This window comes from Podarcis bocagei (genome assembly GCF_964188305.1).
Source record: "Podarcis bocagei genome assembly, chromosome: 1".
Classification (NCBI taxonomy): Eukaryota; Metazoa; Chordata; class Lepidosauria; order Squamata; family Lacertidae; genus Podarcis; species Podarcis bocagei.
In genome coordinates, this window is record NC_138125.1 from 47,734,958 (window position 1) to 47,750,313 (window position 15,356).

General features: G+C 44.4%; 1 protein-coding gene across 7 annotated transcripts in view; it reads right to left on the reverse strand.

Moving 5' to 3' along the window:
- RGS6 (regulator of G protein signaling 6) overlaps window positions 1–15,356 on the reverse strand; it is a 223,846-nt gene that overhangs the window by 43,345 nt on the left and 165,145 nt on the right. For all 7 annotated transcript variants that reach the window (XR_014005857.1, XR_014005858.1, XM_081186290.1 and 4 more), the window contains 7 exons: window positions 14,178–14,254; window positions 10,793–10,874; window positions 10,091–10,165; window positions 8,609–8,707; window positions 8,038–8,099; window positions 2,270–2,380; window positions 1,092–1,217 (listed from right to left, as the gene is read on the reverse strand). Coding sequence is in view for 5 of the 7 variants with exons in the window: in XM_081186290.1 (XP_081042416.1) it covers window positions 1,092–1,217; window positions 2,270–2,380; window positions 8,038–8,099; window positions 8,609–8,707; window positions 10,091–10,165; window positions 10,793–10,874; window positions 14,178–14,254 (632 nt within the window). In the remaining 2 variants the exon portion in view is untranslated. The remainder of the gene's footprint in view (window positions 1–1,091; window positions 1,218–2,269; window positions 2,381–8,037; window positions 8,100–8,608; window positions 8,708–10,090; window positions 10,166–10,792; window positions 10,875–14,177; window positions 14,255–15,356) is intronic.

The following is a 15,356-nucleotide window of genomic DNA, read 5'->3' on the forward strand; positions in this document are numbered from 1 at the left end:
CCTTTCTTCTTCCTGCCCTGGATATATGTGTGGGCATTCGCCAAGATATCTGTTGCAGAACTATGAGCATCTAATGTAGCAGTTCTGAAACTAGTCTTTAGCTGTAGCTGCAGGAGCGGTCGCAGAACAGTGTTCTCAAGGTGCTGCCACATCCTTTATCAATAAATAAAGCAAAGCTATACTTCAGTGGCCTTATGTGACGTCCCAGAAAACATTGCTTAGTAATAAGGCCTGTTCTGTTCTCTTTGTGAATTAGCTCACTCAGTAACACTGATTCAAAATCTGACCCCGTTTGACACAAGCATATAAATGTATTATCGGAATCTACTAACAAAGCTGTCTGTTAAACACTAGATGGGGTCTCAGATCTCTGTCCAGAGATTGTTCCAGCCCCTTTTGAAAATGACGAGGCATGTGAGTTTGCATGTAATGCTAAGCAAATGAATGACTGACAGACTGACACTGAGCTGTCACTGCAGCTTGTGTTTGTTATGATGATAACAGGGTGACAGGGATCGCTCACGTTTAGCTTTTGCCTTGCATCATAACTAATTTTAGTCCAACATATATGGAAAATTAACCTTCTTCTAGAGGGAATTGTAGATTTCTATCAAAATCCAACCAGCATGCCTTTTAACAAAGATTTTGGCAAATTCCTTAGTGGTACCTTAAGGGTACCTTTGAGATACAGACTAGCACTGCTGTCATGCTAATTTATAGCATTCCATTTTTTTTAAAATATTTTTATTGCATTTTTTCAGACATAAACAGAAAACAGAAAGAGAAAAAAGAAAAAGAAAAATGTAAAAGAAGAAAAGAAAGATCATAACCCTTCAGCAGCTTATTCCAACTTTCCATCGAACTTCCCCGCATCTCCCGCACAATGCATTCTTAATAATAAATTTATCAGCAAATTGTAACCTTGTTTCATGTGTTTCTTTGGTACTTTCAATTGCAATTTAAGTTTAAATCCCTTATTGTTAATTTATAGCATTCCATACAGGAGTCCAATTCCCACATTCCTTGCTCTTGACATCAGTGAACTTTTCTGCAGAGCAAGTACTGCAACCTTTGGAGCACTAAATCTTTACCTGAGGTTTTCAGAACTGAATTCCGATTCCAGAAACCGAAGAAACTGGTCACGCCCAACGGGATCTTTCAACACCTCATCTATAGAGAAGCCCCATCTTTTGACCCGGTGCTGAGAAGGCTCCTTGCTATTCAAAGGATACAAAGATAAGGATCAGCCAGGGTTTTTCCCCCGAGTCTCCCAACATATATTTCTCTGTGATAGCTTAATTCAAAATGCTCATTAGTGAGCCTGTAGTGATAATTTAAATTAAAGGGGGACACACACACATCCTTTTGACTTCAAAGAGTAGAGAAATCTGTATGTATGAAAACAGATGATTTGTTACCTTGTCAAAATGTCAGAAAAAGATAAGCTAGGTAGTTCTCTGCTTGTGGATACAAAGCTGATATCAGAGAGAAACACTTGCTTATAATTTGAAGAAATCGACTCTGTAGCCCAAGAGAGGAAAATGTCAACCTGCAATATTTGGGGTGAGTTATGATTTTCTGGGGAGGGAGGGGGCATAATTTCCTATTCAGTATCTGTTTTATGTATTGAAAGGAGAATCTGAGAGTGATAAGTATGCAGCCGTATTCTTTTCCTCAGAAGGGTCTCTTACTCTAATAAATTTCTTATCTCAGAAAATACGAAATTAATGATATATTTAATGACAAGTTTGAGGGAGCGCACAAAATCCCTCTTCTGGGCTTGTATGCAGCCTGAGACAGAAAAGTTAACTACCCTTATTTTAAATTCAAATAACGACATCCAGTGTAACAGATGGGATACAATAAGGGACAAAGGAATCTATAAGGAGGAGGAGAAGCAAATTTAGATAATAACGTTAGATAACTGGGCAGGGACCCTCCTTTGTAAATAAACCATCCTGTTCATAGATAGTGCTGTATAAATAATAATAATTGTTACAATGACTATTAGGATTTTGGGAGTCAGTTCTGGGAAGAGAAGAGCCAGCCAGCAGCTGTTCTCTGCAAGGTCTTGCCATCTCACCTCTCCCTCTGTTATAGGCAGGTGTCAATCCTTCACATAAAGATAATGCAAACTGTGCAGCCAAAAGAGCTCTGCAATGTTTTATATGAATATAGGTTGTAAACAGCTTTGAGATCCCCCCTTTAAAATATAAAACTGTATAGAAATGAATAATAGTAAGAAGTGTGAAAAATATTAATATCTCACCTTGTTTCTAAGTCCCAAAATATAGCGTCATCATTTATCCAGGGATTAGAAGGTTCAGCAGGAGTTAAAAAAGGGTCATAGTCAATGTACTGATCTGAATAAGTAATTAAACTGTAACAAGAGAAAAGAAAAGAAAATATACAGAGATGAAAGCTGTGCGTATAACTTCATTAAATATTACATATATTGCTATTTTTAAAAAGTATATTAATCTGAAAAGTATTCATTTTTTGCCCATGCACTGCACAAGTGTCAGTAAAAAGGCTGGTTCCTATAGGATACATAGTCTATGCCAAAGTGTTTGTCTTCCATAGGTGTTACAAAACAAACAATGCTACCTTGTATTATCTAAGTTCACAGGAATGTAACTTTTGTTTCCATTCCTTAAAAAAAAGAAGTGGTTAGGCCATGGGTAGCCAAGCTAAGGCCCGGGGGCCAGATCTGGCCCAGTCGCCTTCTAAATCCAGCCCACGGATGGTCCAGAAATCAGCGTGTTTTTACATGAGTAGAATGTGTCCTTTTATTTAAAATGCATTTCCCCCCTTTCAAAATATAGTTCGGCCCCCCACAAGGTCTGAGGGACAGTGGACTGTCCTCCAGCTGAAAAAGTTTGCTGACCCCTGGGTTAGGCAGATGATTGTTTTTGATCAAAAACAAAGTAGCTAACTAGATATAGTACAGCCGGACAAAAGCAAGCCCCCCATTAACTTCTATTGGACAGAGCTAAGCATTGATTTCAACAGAAAATTAACTGGTGCTTTGTCCAATAGATGTCAATGGGGAAGGTTAAACACTTAAGTTTTGTAGACTTGTGCGCATTGGTTTCTAGCGTCCCGCTTAATATAATAATTGCATCAACAAGATACATCATTTTAGTTTCCCCCTACAAATGCTCCATTCACCATGCATACTTTGAGTAGTTGTATTGTTTTCATTTGGTCTCCGTAAGGCAAGTCAACATTTTTTGCCAGATTATTGCTCAGGCGAATGTTGATGGGCACATAGCTGGGATTTGCAGCCAGCGGCGGAGCAAACCTATTGGGTGCCTGGGGCAGCGTGTGTACGCTGTGCCCAGGGGCGGAGCCAGCCACCCGTGGGGTGGGGCCAACTGTGGCAGGGTGCTCCACAGGACCTCCAAGGAGTCTGCCTGCCTCCTCCCACTCAGCCACCCTACAGCTGAGGGGGAGGCGGCAGCCAGACTGTTTGGGGCAGCGCGGAGCCTGCGGGCACCCAAGCCACTGCGTCACTTCCAGGAGAGACGCGTGGCTTGGGTGTGCTGCAGGCCCCACGTGAGTGCCACCCAGCATTTTGTCACCCCTCTCAGTGGTGTCACCCATGCAGACCGCCCCCCCGCCCCGTTTGTAGCACCCACATGTGAACGCCAGCATTTACTAAAACGCGTATGTCTACTGTTAAAACTGTGCACGGACTTTGGCTAAGAATAAGAATCAAGAATCAAACTGTCGCTAGGGAGAATAGTCTAGGTTCCAAACACTGGCCAATTGTTCACTTTAATTCTTACACAGGCTATATCACTTGCGTGTGTGTGTGTGTGTGTTAATGAGAAATGGTGGGGCTGGAGGTGTGGAGCTCTTTTTCCCTTCAGCCTGTCACAGGAAGGTTGTTGTTATTTCACAAGGCATTACAATCACACCATTTCGTAACAAAATGCAGGTCCTACCAATAAAGCCTCGGGGTCCTTAGTCCCTCCCTGTCTTATCTTATTTCATTAGTAACGTTTCATGACCACCATGGATCAGTAGCTGGAGGAAGGAAAAGCCTCAATTTTCACAGTAACTGAAGCATTGGGTGGGGGGGAGATTTCTGTTAAAAAAATCAATTGGGGACTATAGTTTCTGAAATTCAAATGTTTTCCAATGAAACTGCGGGCACCACAAGGAGTTAAAAATAATGTGGGTTGCAGTTCAAGCTGTTTACTTCAGAGCCATTTCATGGAATTTGATGAGCCTATTATCGAGTGGCTGTGAATCGCACCGGGCAAATTGTAAAGTCAGTCTTGGTTTTGCAGAGACATGAAAAGTAAGGGATGAAAGGAAGGAAGGAAAACTGGATCCACTGAATATTTCAGGCATGTTCTGCAGCTGAACGTTGCAGGCACTTTCCTCAGTGTTGGTGCAATGCTACATGGCAGATCTAGGAGCATGCAAGTCTGGGAAAGTCACCATCTACTTTCTCTGTGACTGCACAAGGAATTTCTTTCTTCTCCCTGGTGAAAAACTTCCTCTGGTGCTTCCCAACCCTGCTGAATGATACAGAATCTCTTTCTGCACTAAACAGGAGCGCTGTTTATCTTTTGGCTTCCTCACCTTTTTTTCTGTATATCTGCGGTTCTAAATTTTGTGATTCTATACGTATTTTTTACGATACTCGTGGCCTCTGGAAGACCAAGAGAAAAGCTGTTTAAAATGGCATTTTGCATCCCAATCCCTAATAGCTACTGAAATTCAGGGCACACACACTCTCATAAATTGTGCAACTAGGACAGTATTCTGATTTGCTGACACTGCAATGTGCTCTTCTTTGTCTCCTTCTAGCCAAAGTCTCCTTTACTGCTAGTGCAAAATTTGTTTGGAGACTTCTAGGAGGGAAAATAGTCTTGGGAATTAATGCTGCACAGATAAAGAGAAAAGAAGCCCTCATGCGTTATGATCTGCTAATCTGCCACATTCCCGGCGGAAACAATAAGCTATTAAACTGTGGGTTCAGTCTGAAAGGCTACCGTACAACAACAATTCCATCGTAATCAACAAGTCTGGCCATGCTGAGCTCAGCATTTTATCCCAACTTTAAGGTCAAAGGATCTTGTTTGGGTTGGCTTTAAAACTACTTCATCCTAATTCACTCTTGTGAGCCTCTGACATGTAACACTAAATGATGCTTTAAAGAAATGCCTTGTGCTCACATGTCCCCCCCGCCCCCCACTTTCCTCCTCTGGTGCAGTCAAAAAGAGGAGATTGGAAGTTGCCACTTATTTTAAAGTAACCAGAGTCATTCTGGGCTCCCTTGAGAGGAAGAGCAGGGCATAAATTTCATCAAGTAATAAACTGGGGGGAAATTTAGTTAGTTTAAATGTAATATTTACTTAATTCTCAGGAGAAGGTACACCCCATGATGCAGTTCTCCTTCCTGCAGGGTCAATGTCTCTGCTTAACAGAGTCACACAGCTGTTAACTGGGAGGGTGTGATCCTGTACAGTGCCAGCAAACATCGGCGGAGCATATGCCCCTCCAGAGGGGGGCGTGGCACACTCCCAAGGGTGGGGCGCGGTGCGGAGGGTGCCCTCCCAGGCACAGGATAGCCACTTGGATGCTCATAGCAGTGTGCGTGCCCTGCAGCTGGGGGCAGAGCGAGCTGCCCATAGTGAACATTCAGTGCACCGCCCGCCCGCAACTCCCAAGCCTCCTCCAAGCTGTCAAAATGAAGGAGGAAGGGGAGAATGCTGCCGGCAAAGCGGTGTAGTCCCCCCCTTACCCCGATGGCTCAGGGTAGGGCTTAGGAGTCGCTGGCACACGGTGTGTCAAAGGTCACCCCTTCAGTGAGTGCGCCCGGGGCGGTCCACCCCCACCACCTCCTTCCACCGCCCCTGCCAGCAATTGCTACTTCATGAGCGGCTTCTCTTAGTGGCTTTTCTACACCCCCACGTAGGATAGATGGACACCGGGGCTTACTGTTAATCCACATTAAATCAGAGTTTGCAAGATTGGATGTAATGGGGGGCTTTGACTCAATACAAATCAGGATCTTCATGCCAAAGTAGGCATACAACAGGAGCAAGGCAGGGCAGCAGTCAAGGGAGAAATGCCCAGCTCAGGTGCTCATTCCTGGATACGAAATTAGTCTTGAATCATTTGATACGTTTCCGAGCACAATTCAAAGTGTTGGTGCTGACCTTTAAAGCCCTAAACAGCCTCAGCCCAGTATACCTGAAGGAGCGTCTCCACCCCCAATTGTTCTGAGATCCAGCGCCGAGGGCCTTCTGGCGGTTCCCTCACTGTGAGAAGCCAAGTTACAGGGAACCAGACAGAGGGCCTTCTCGGTAGTGGCACCCGCCCTCCCGTCAGATGTCAAAGAGAAAAACAACTACCAGAATTTTAGAAGACATCTGAAGGCAGCCCTGTTTAGGGAAGCTTTTAATGTTTAGTAGACCAGTGTTTCCCAACCAATGTTCCGCGGCACACTAGTGTGCCGCGAGATGTTGCCTGGTGTGCCGCGGGAAAAATTAAAAAATTCGAAAGATTTTTTTTTAAAAGTCAATTTTCCGATTGGGGCGCCGTCACTAGATGACCCCTGGGGTTCCCTCCCTCCCGCTCTGCACCTCCGTCCTCCTCCTCCTCCTCTGGGGAGGCCCTTCCTGGCTCTCGGCCAAGGCTTGGCGGCTGCCACTCACTCACTTGCTCGCCCACCCGTCCCTCCATCCCTGCACCCGGCCTCTCCCCCTCCGTCCCCGGCGCGGGGGCTGCCGGGATCCGTAGTCCCCTCGCCCTTGGGCTCCGCGCCCGCGCGGGGTGCGCGAACTACGTTTCCCAGCGTGGCCTGGCGGGCCGGGCGTTTTGTTTGAAGCGCTCTTCTCCCGGCCATGGAATGAGCGCAGTGGCGGCGGCCGGGCGGGCAGGGGCTCTTCCACGCAGACCCCGCGCAGCCTGCCTGCGCCCCCGCGGAGATTGGGCGGCAGGATGGAGCCCGGGGATCCCCGCGGAGGCGGAGCGGCGGCGGCGGAGGCTGCCCCCCAGGTAGGGCTGCATCGGGGTTTTTTTTTTTTTTGCAATGCTGCATCCGCGCCGGAGGGGACGCATCTGACCGCAGGGAGACTCCTTGGCGGGCGTGCAAGGCAATGCATGCGTGCAGGCGTTGCATGGAGTGCAGTGCAATGCAATGGCAACGCGGCGCCCTGCATGCATGCATGCAACTTCCACCGGCGCTCCGGACTTGGCAGGTGAGGGGGGTCCCCAGTGGGCGCCAGAGAGAGCCGGGAGGGCGAAGGGGAGCCGGGGGGGGAGCAGCGCTGCTCCCCGAGCCGAGCCCGGGGGGAAACTTCGGCGTCATTGCGCCGGGTGTTGGAAGCAGAGGCTGGCGGGGGCCCCTCACCTGCAAAACCTGGTCGCCTCTCATATATTCCGTGCATTGCATTCATCGCCCGCTTTCTCCTCCAAGGAGCTCCCGGGGGCGTGCGTGGTTCTCCCCGTGTTATCCTCGCAACAACAGCCCTGCGAGGTGGGTCAGGCGAGTGGCCCAAGGGAGCACCCAGGGATTGTCCTGGCCAGGTGGAGTGATTTGAACCCTGCTCTCTGCCCGGTCTTCGTCCTCATTTAGCCCCCACATGTGCATGACTGTGCATGACTGAGGTTTTCCCCCCTCGTCTTGGCTATGGTGTGAGTCTGTGCTGTTAATTAATGGGGTTCTGCCTTCGGAGAAGATGAGCCAGCCCTCAAGGAGGTGATTATGTAATTTGCTAGCAATTCATGTCCCTCCCGGCGTGACGCTGTGCGCTGACGTCACGGGGCTGTAATGGTGGTGTGCCTCGAGATTTTTTTCATGAAACAAGTGTGCCTTTGCCCAAAAAAGGTTGGGAAACACTGTAGTAGACTATTGTATTTTAATATTCTGTTGGAAGCCACCCAGAGTGGCTGGGGTATAAATAATAGATGATGATGATGATGATGATGATGATGATTGAGAGGGGGAAACAGAACAGATAGCAGAGAACCATTACAACAACAATTATAACATATGTAAATGGGAAGTCTTACCTTTCTGCTACTTTAGACATTTTTAAACAGTGTCTGTCTATCTGCACGTTCAGAAATGTTATCTGGTGGAAGGGAAATAAAACACCTCTTAATGCTTCAAATGACTTACACTGTAATCTACTTAAAGTTGCTGACTCCCAACCCAAACCTTCCTGACTATTCTGGTGAGCATTTGGAGGACCTTGTGAACCCAGACTTCCCCATTTGCTGAATTGTCAATGGCCATACATGACATGAATGGAGAAGTGGAATGGTCCAAGAAGGAACAAGTTGATTATAGGAATGCAAGTGTCTGCGAAATAAACTGACTTGCTTTCAAAGAAATGTGTTTAGCATCAGGGGATCCCTGGTAGCTTACAGCAAACTACAACAGTACAAGAGATATAATTATAACTTTAAAAATTGGCAGATTATGACATACTCTAAGCACATGTGTTTTCTTTTGAGGGAGAGGCAAGTTTCCAATTTCATATTTACTCAATATTCTGTCCTATTTATAGTAACATGGAAAGAGAAAAAGGGTGGAATATCTCCAAAAGGAACATAAGAAGTCACAAAGAAGATTCCTTACTTGCTTCCGGACATCATCTTTTGTTGTTTTCCGAGCTGGTTGGGAGGGCATATGTACAGGACTTTGGGACTGACTGTCTTCTGTAACTCCATATACTGACTGCAATGAACAGGTGAGAAACAGTATGGTAAGCAAAATAATAATAATAATAGCGGATTATGATTTTAAAGACTAGAGTTGTTAATGTGTTTTAGGACAATTATACCTCCCTCCCTTTCCTTCCTCCCCTCCCCTCCCCTCCCATCCATTGGTGGTCATTTCTATTTGTAAAAATTTAGAGAGTAAATATCTGAGTATGGCCCTATCCCTTCTCCCCCTAATTATTATGTTATTTCAGCCTTATTAAATCTCAGGTGCTTCTGACTACAACTCCCATCATCTCTGACCATTGGCTACATTGGCTGGGGCTAATGGGGTGGATAGTCAAAAAGAAACAGAGGCCAACATATTGGGGGAGGTTGTCTTATGCTGTAAAGTACCATATACATCAGCAGCCCTATATATAATGCTAAGCCATAAACAGCTTAGGCCCAAATATCTGAAAGACCACTTCCATCCCTACTGACTCTCTTGGGTGTTAACATTCCACCATCCTCAGAAGTGCGAGGAATGGCAGCCTGAGAGTGACTTTTCTAAATTTAGGCATCCCCTGAATTGTGGAACTTTCTCAACACAGAGGCGCGTCTTGCACAGCTTTTGTCATATCCTGAAAACACACCTTTTGACATACACTTGTCATTTAAGGTGTTTTTGTGGTGCCAACCTCTTCTTTTTCTTTAAACTATAGTATGCAGCTTTCACCTAGAAAGGCTTTATTTGTTTTTATGATTGCATATAAACTGTTTTAATTATTTTACTTTTTTAAAAATTACATGATTATATTGCTCTGAGTCACCTCAGGACCTTACAATGAAGGTAGAAACCTGATAAATAACTAAAAGATTTTTCGCTCTATAAGACGCACCAGACCACAAGACGCACCTAGTTTTTGGAGGAGGAAAACAAGAAAAAAAAAATTCTGAATCTCAGAAGCCAGAACAGCAAGAGGGATCGCTGTGCAGTGAAAGCAGCAATCCCTCTTGCTGTTCTGGCTTCTGTGATAGCTGTGCAGCCTGCATTCGCTCCAGAAGACGCACACACATTTCCCCTTACTTTTTAGGAGGGAAAAAGTGAGTCTTATAGAGCAAAAAATACAGTAATCAGGTCTACACGTTATGTTGTATGCTTCTTCACAACTGGTACACACAATTTATCTACCTCTAGTAAAAGGCGAAAGATTTATATGATCTGAGGTGAAACCAGAGTATTCACAATTTATTTACCTCAATGAAACAGAAAAGCAACTTATATGTATGTATCTTTGGCATGGCCATGTGCCTCCTGCTATATAACAAAAACATCCCATGAAACTCTGATATTCTTATTGTAAAGGTATGGCATAATTTAATGTTAACTTTTTTGAGGCGGGGGGAGGAATCTTGCCTTTTTGACCCTCTGTGGATTTTTCATACGCCGACACTTTCTGATGTCCATCTCTGTTGTATTCACGCAGCCCGGCTGAAAAACACACATTTATGAGATTACTGGCTGCATTTAATTTTCATACTGTCTCTGCTTTCTAAAAATCAGTAATTTCAAACCATGATCCACACAGCCAAATTTTGCTGTCCTTTATTTAAAGTGCCGTTATTAAAAACAGGAGCTGTTCTAATGCAGAGACAGGGAACCTGCGGCCCTCCATATATTACTGAACTTTCAACAGCCCTAGGAAGCATGATGAGTGATCAGGCACAATATGAGCTGCAGTTCCAACAACTTCTGGAGGGCCAAAAGTTCCTCATCTCTGCTTTTAAAGTCTCAAAAGGCCACTATGAGGTAGAATCCAGGACGAATTAGCTGCAACTGAATTCAATTTCATACGTTGCCAGTGGCATTGCTCTCCTTTGTGTGGTGAAATGCTTCTGCCTCCCCACTCTTCCCAGTGGGAAGATTCATGCTCTCTGATGCAAAAAGTGAGCTTTGAAGGGGCTTTAACTAATAATCTACAGAATTGTGCCAATTCTTCCATACTATAGGAAATAGGATGAAATAAAGAAAACATGCAAGCTCACGTGATATCTATGTGTGAAAACAAAATAGAACATGTCATTGGAGTGTATAGCAGCAACAAATAATTTAACTTACCACTGGCCTATGGACATCCCAGAAGGCTCTTTCTTGACTATCCAAAATTTTCCTTTCTGTTTTATCCTTTTTTCTGTCAATTCTAAAACAAACCACAAGAAAATCACAAAAGTTTGATTGGGGTTTATATGAGAATCTAGATTAACCTTTAGTGTGGTGTTTTGACTGATGGGATTTTAGGGTCTATTGAATAACCTTCGGAACATTACAAACACAATTGCTATATAGAAAAGCAAAGGCAGAATACAAATGTAATGTGATATTAAGCACCAACAACAGTTCATAAAATCCTCCACAAGGACAATCCCACAATGAAATCAGACCACAATTTCACTAGTTGGAGTTAGCAAAGGGCAGAGATGGGGAACCTCTGGCCCTCCAGAGTCCAACAACATCTGGAGGGCCAAATGCTCTCTACCCTGGGCCAAAACTCTTGTCTTCCCCAAGGTTTCTTGAACTCAACAAGGCATGTATAGGATTGTGAGGCTAATTTGCTAGACTTTGGTAGTCAGGTTAGAAAGGCTTTGCAGGAATGCTGTTGTCACTAACTCTGCACCAAAAACATGGTATTCACTGCATCCTGTTGGGTGGATTTGTATGTGCATTATTGTCAGGAGCGAGCCAGCAGTAAATTACACCATAGATTCCGGCGTATAAGACAACTTTTTAACCCCAGAAAAGAGGTTTAAAAGTTGGGGGTTGTCTTATACGCCGGGTATGGGCGGTGCAGAGAGGAGCCTGCCCCCCCCCCCCCGCTGTGGCTCCGCTCCGCACCGGGAGAGAGACGCCCAGTGTGGAGCCCGCCCTCTGCTGCTTTGGAAGCAGCAGCAGGGGCGGCGGGCTGTGCTCCGCTCCGGGTGGCTTTCTCCCGGCGCGGAGGTGCCCAGCGTATTAGGCGACTGGGCTTAGAAGACGAACCCCCAAATTTCAGCTGCCAATTTGGGCAGTCGTCTAATACGCCCAGTTGCCTAATACGCCGGAATCTATAGTAACTATTAGCAAAAAACGCGATCAGCACAGGAGTGTCAGGCCTTATGACCACTGCAACTCATCTCTGATAGTTCTTGCCTATATGAAGAAGTTGTTCCCCAGCTGGCTCCTCCCCACATTCCTCTGCATCCAACCTGTCCATGAGAACTATACTACAAGTCCTCTCTGTGGTATCAAGAAGCAATTGCCATATTTTCTTTCACACAACAGAGAGCATGCCTTGAAACCATGACATGAATTTATTCCTTAGCAGTAAGCAAAAATATCTGGGGGCTACATTCACCCTACCTTTAGAATAACATGGGGGCAGAAAGCAGTTACTAAGCATACATAATGCCTAGATGAATTTTGCGGGTGGCCATTTACATATCACCAAAAGGGAGCACACAAAATTGCACAAAACTGGCATGTCCTAATTTACATTTGTAGGTGCAAATTTAGAAATAATTGCTATAATTTAAGCAGAAATACATCACACCATAGTGGTTAAGTCTGTGCCCAGGTGACCTGTTCACCTGCTCAATCTGCTGTCTAAGTGGTAACAGCTGATGGGCAATTTCAAGGTCTCTGCTCTCTCTGCTGATGGATCCTTACCTTTCAACCAGACCTGGAACAGATAGCTATTCAAAGAAAGGACCTCAAATAGAGGACTGTCCTCTGTAAAGCGGGACACATGCCCACCCACTCGCAGGGCTCCATTACACCTGTGTTTGTCATTCAAATGCAGCCCAGTTATGAACTAAGCTTTTTTGCCCCCCCCCCCCATGCTGACAACTGCCAGAAGGGAAATACAGAGTAAGTAATGACATGGTAGGCACAACTGTTAAACCTAAGTACTTAATATTAGGCACATAAATCTAAAAGTCTTAGCAGCAAGAGTTTAATGATGAGCATCCACACTTATCGCTGCGGTTGACACTGACTAATGTGGCTCATTTAATGTTGCCTGCGGCTTTGGGAATACCCCACGGATGGGGGTAGAAGCCTCTGTCATAGAAGAGGCCTTCAAATGAAGGTGGCCAGGAACAGGCAAAACAAACACCCTCTATTCCAGTTCCACTGCTCAAATATGTAGGGATGGCAAAAAAAAAAGTGAAGAGAATCAGAGAAGGCAAGAGTCAAATGAAGTTTTAAAACCTTTCCCGTATTAATAAGACAATTTGCAGCAAGTGACAAAAGTAGATTATTTAATTATGATTAGCCTCAAAGTTCTTCACACCACACTGGGACTATAAGGTTTAATCGGGAGATTAAGCAACTGACAGGGAAGATTCACACTTACCTGGGAGTCTCATGGAACAGCGGGACTTCTGAGAAGACATGCACAGGGTTGTGCTGTAAGAGTTCAGTGGATTAACTGGCAGAGCCCAATTTTAATTGGCAAGAATGGAGGTTAAGGGCAAACATTTATTTGGGGCTTGTGGGTGGTTGCGTGTGTGTGCTATTTTTGTTCTGGTGTGTTAATATAATAGGGAATGGGGAGGGAGATGGTGCTATAATACAGACTGTGTGTTTTAATCTGTTTTTAGTTTGCTGCAAAATTTGTGTTTTTTCTAATGTTTTAAGCAGTTGCTCTTAACTGTTTTTACCAATAATGTCATCTTTTTTTGTTCTCTTTTCATGTTTTTCACAACCAAGCATAAATAATAAAATAAATAAATCCCCTCCAGCAAGGTGTGATCATCTTTATTTATTTTCTCTTTTTTGGAGGGGGCAGGGAGCTTCATCTTCAGACAAATTAATGTATTATGGTTTGGAGAATATGCAAAATCACTGAAATGATTCATTGGTTCAACAGCAGGTGATGGCTCAATAGTCAACCATTCACAATGACAAATTAGGCCTAACGCCATCATTCCCACCTGCCCTTTCCATGTACAAGCCATGCACAGGGTGATATCCAATGAGGGCCCCACCAGAGACAATGTGTGTGTATGCGCACACATGGTGGACTGCAGAGGAAGGAGAAGTCCCACTGAACAAGTGGAAATCTGCTTGTGCGGCACTGGGTATCACCCATAGAAAATATGGGTGATGTTTATGCATGTTTTATTAAATTTATATACTGCCCTTCATCCAAAGACAGCATTTTTGGGGGAGGGGGAAGGGCGAAGAGGCAACCATATGAAGACCACATCATTGTGCCAAGAATCATCATGCCAGAGCTGCACATGTCTGGTGGCTGATGCCATCAATGGAGAGGTTCTCCTTGTGAATGGAGCCAGCTATGCAGTGAAGGGATGTTAGCTGTTCAGATCCTGAACGGAATGCATCTTTCAATTCCCTCCACTTTGCAGAGGGGAAGGGAAACCTACCCTTGAAACCTAAGCTTTAAGAAGGAATGGTTAGCCTTAAGACATTCTCTCCCCAGAAGATTCGTTCACTTGGTACCTACTTCACTTGAGCTTCAGCTTGCATGAAGATGAATTCCCACTTTCTTGCAAAAGCTCTCTGGAGTCTTGCCAAGTTCTCCTAAATGAGAGAGGAAGATGAGGCGAGCCACCAATTATACCAACCCGTGCTCAAAATGAACCTCTCATTATAACGTCAGTCACGTGTATCTGCAAAGCCGGACAGTCACAAAGCAATGGCGGCGGCAGTTGAAATGACAAGAATGGAAATTGCATTGGGCATAAAGGAGTAAAGAACAGAGCACAATACCTTGAGTTGTAGCAGGGCATGAAACCACCTTTCTTGTATTACTGGTGTGCACCCCCCTTTGTTTCATGTACCCCAGTATTTTGGGAATTATTTAGCTGCTGTCTGTTCGCTTCACATAAGATGAGTCCCATGGTCTTGATGTCAGTGTGGCATTGGTAGAGAGGATTTGAGCCAGCATTTTTAGAGTCCCATTGACTTAAATGGGAGAGTTTCAAGTATCTACCTAACATTTCAATCAAGTCAGTAGGACTTGAAAGCACTCAATTTTAGCTCAATTCTTTCCATATAACGTATCCATTATGTGTATTTTTCTCTCTCTAACCAGCCCCCCCAACGTATTATTGAAGCAACCTACACTATGGAAATGCCACAACGGGAATCTCATTTAGTAAGTTCACTATCTAAAATGACATATTGACTTGTATAGGAAGGCATCATTGGCCTTGCCAACACAGTGGACTAAATATTAAAGCCCAGCCATTTTAAGAGACATATCCACCATGAGCCAGAATATGCAGACAACATGCCTTGCCTAAAAAAATTAAATAGATAGATACGAAATCAGATATAGACAAAAGAATGGGAAAAGAAGGTATAAGCAAAGGAAAAACAGATAGCAGTAAAACAGAATTACAAAAACCTCCAAAACATCTGCAGTAATATATCCAATGGTTTGTTTGCAACCACAGAAACAAAATCACCCCTTAAAAAAATGGAGTTCCTAGTTTTAACAAGAGCTTCTGTTAAAGCCATACACCACTCTTATCTTTAATTAACCAGGCAAGTGTTGATGTGGTTGCTCATCACGTGAGCTATGGGCTTGAAGAAAATGAAAGATGATCTAATCGTTTGGCCTTGTCTGATAATTATTGCTCTCAATAGGCCCCAGAATACTGCATTTTGGTGCCATGCC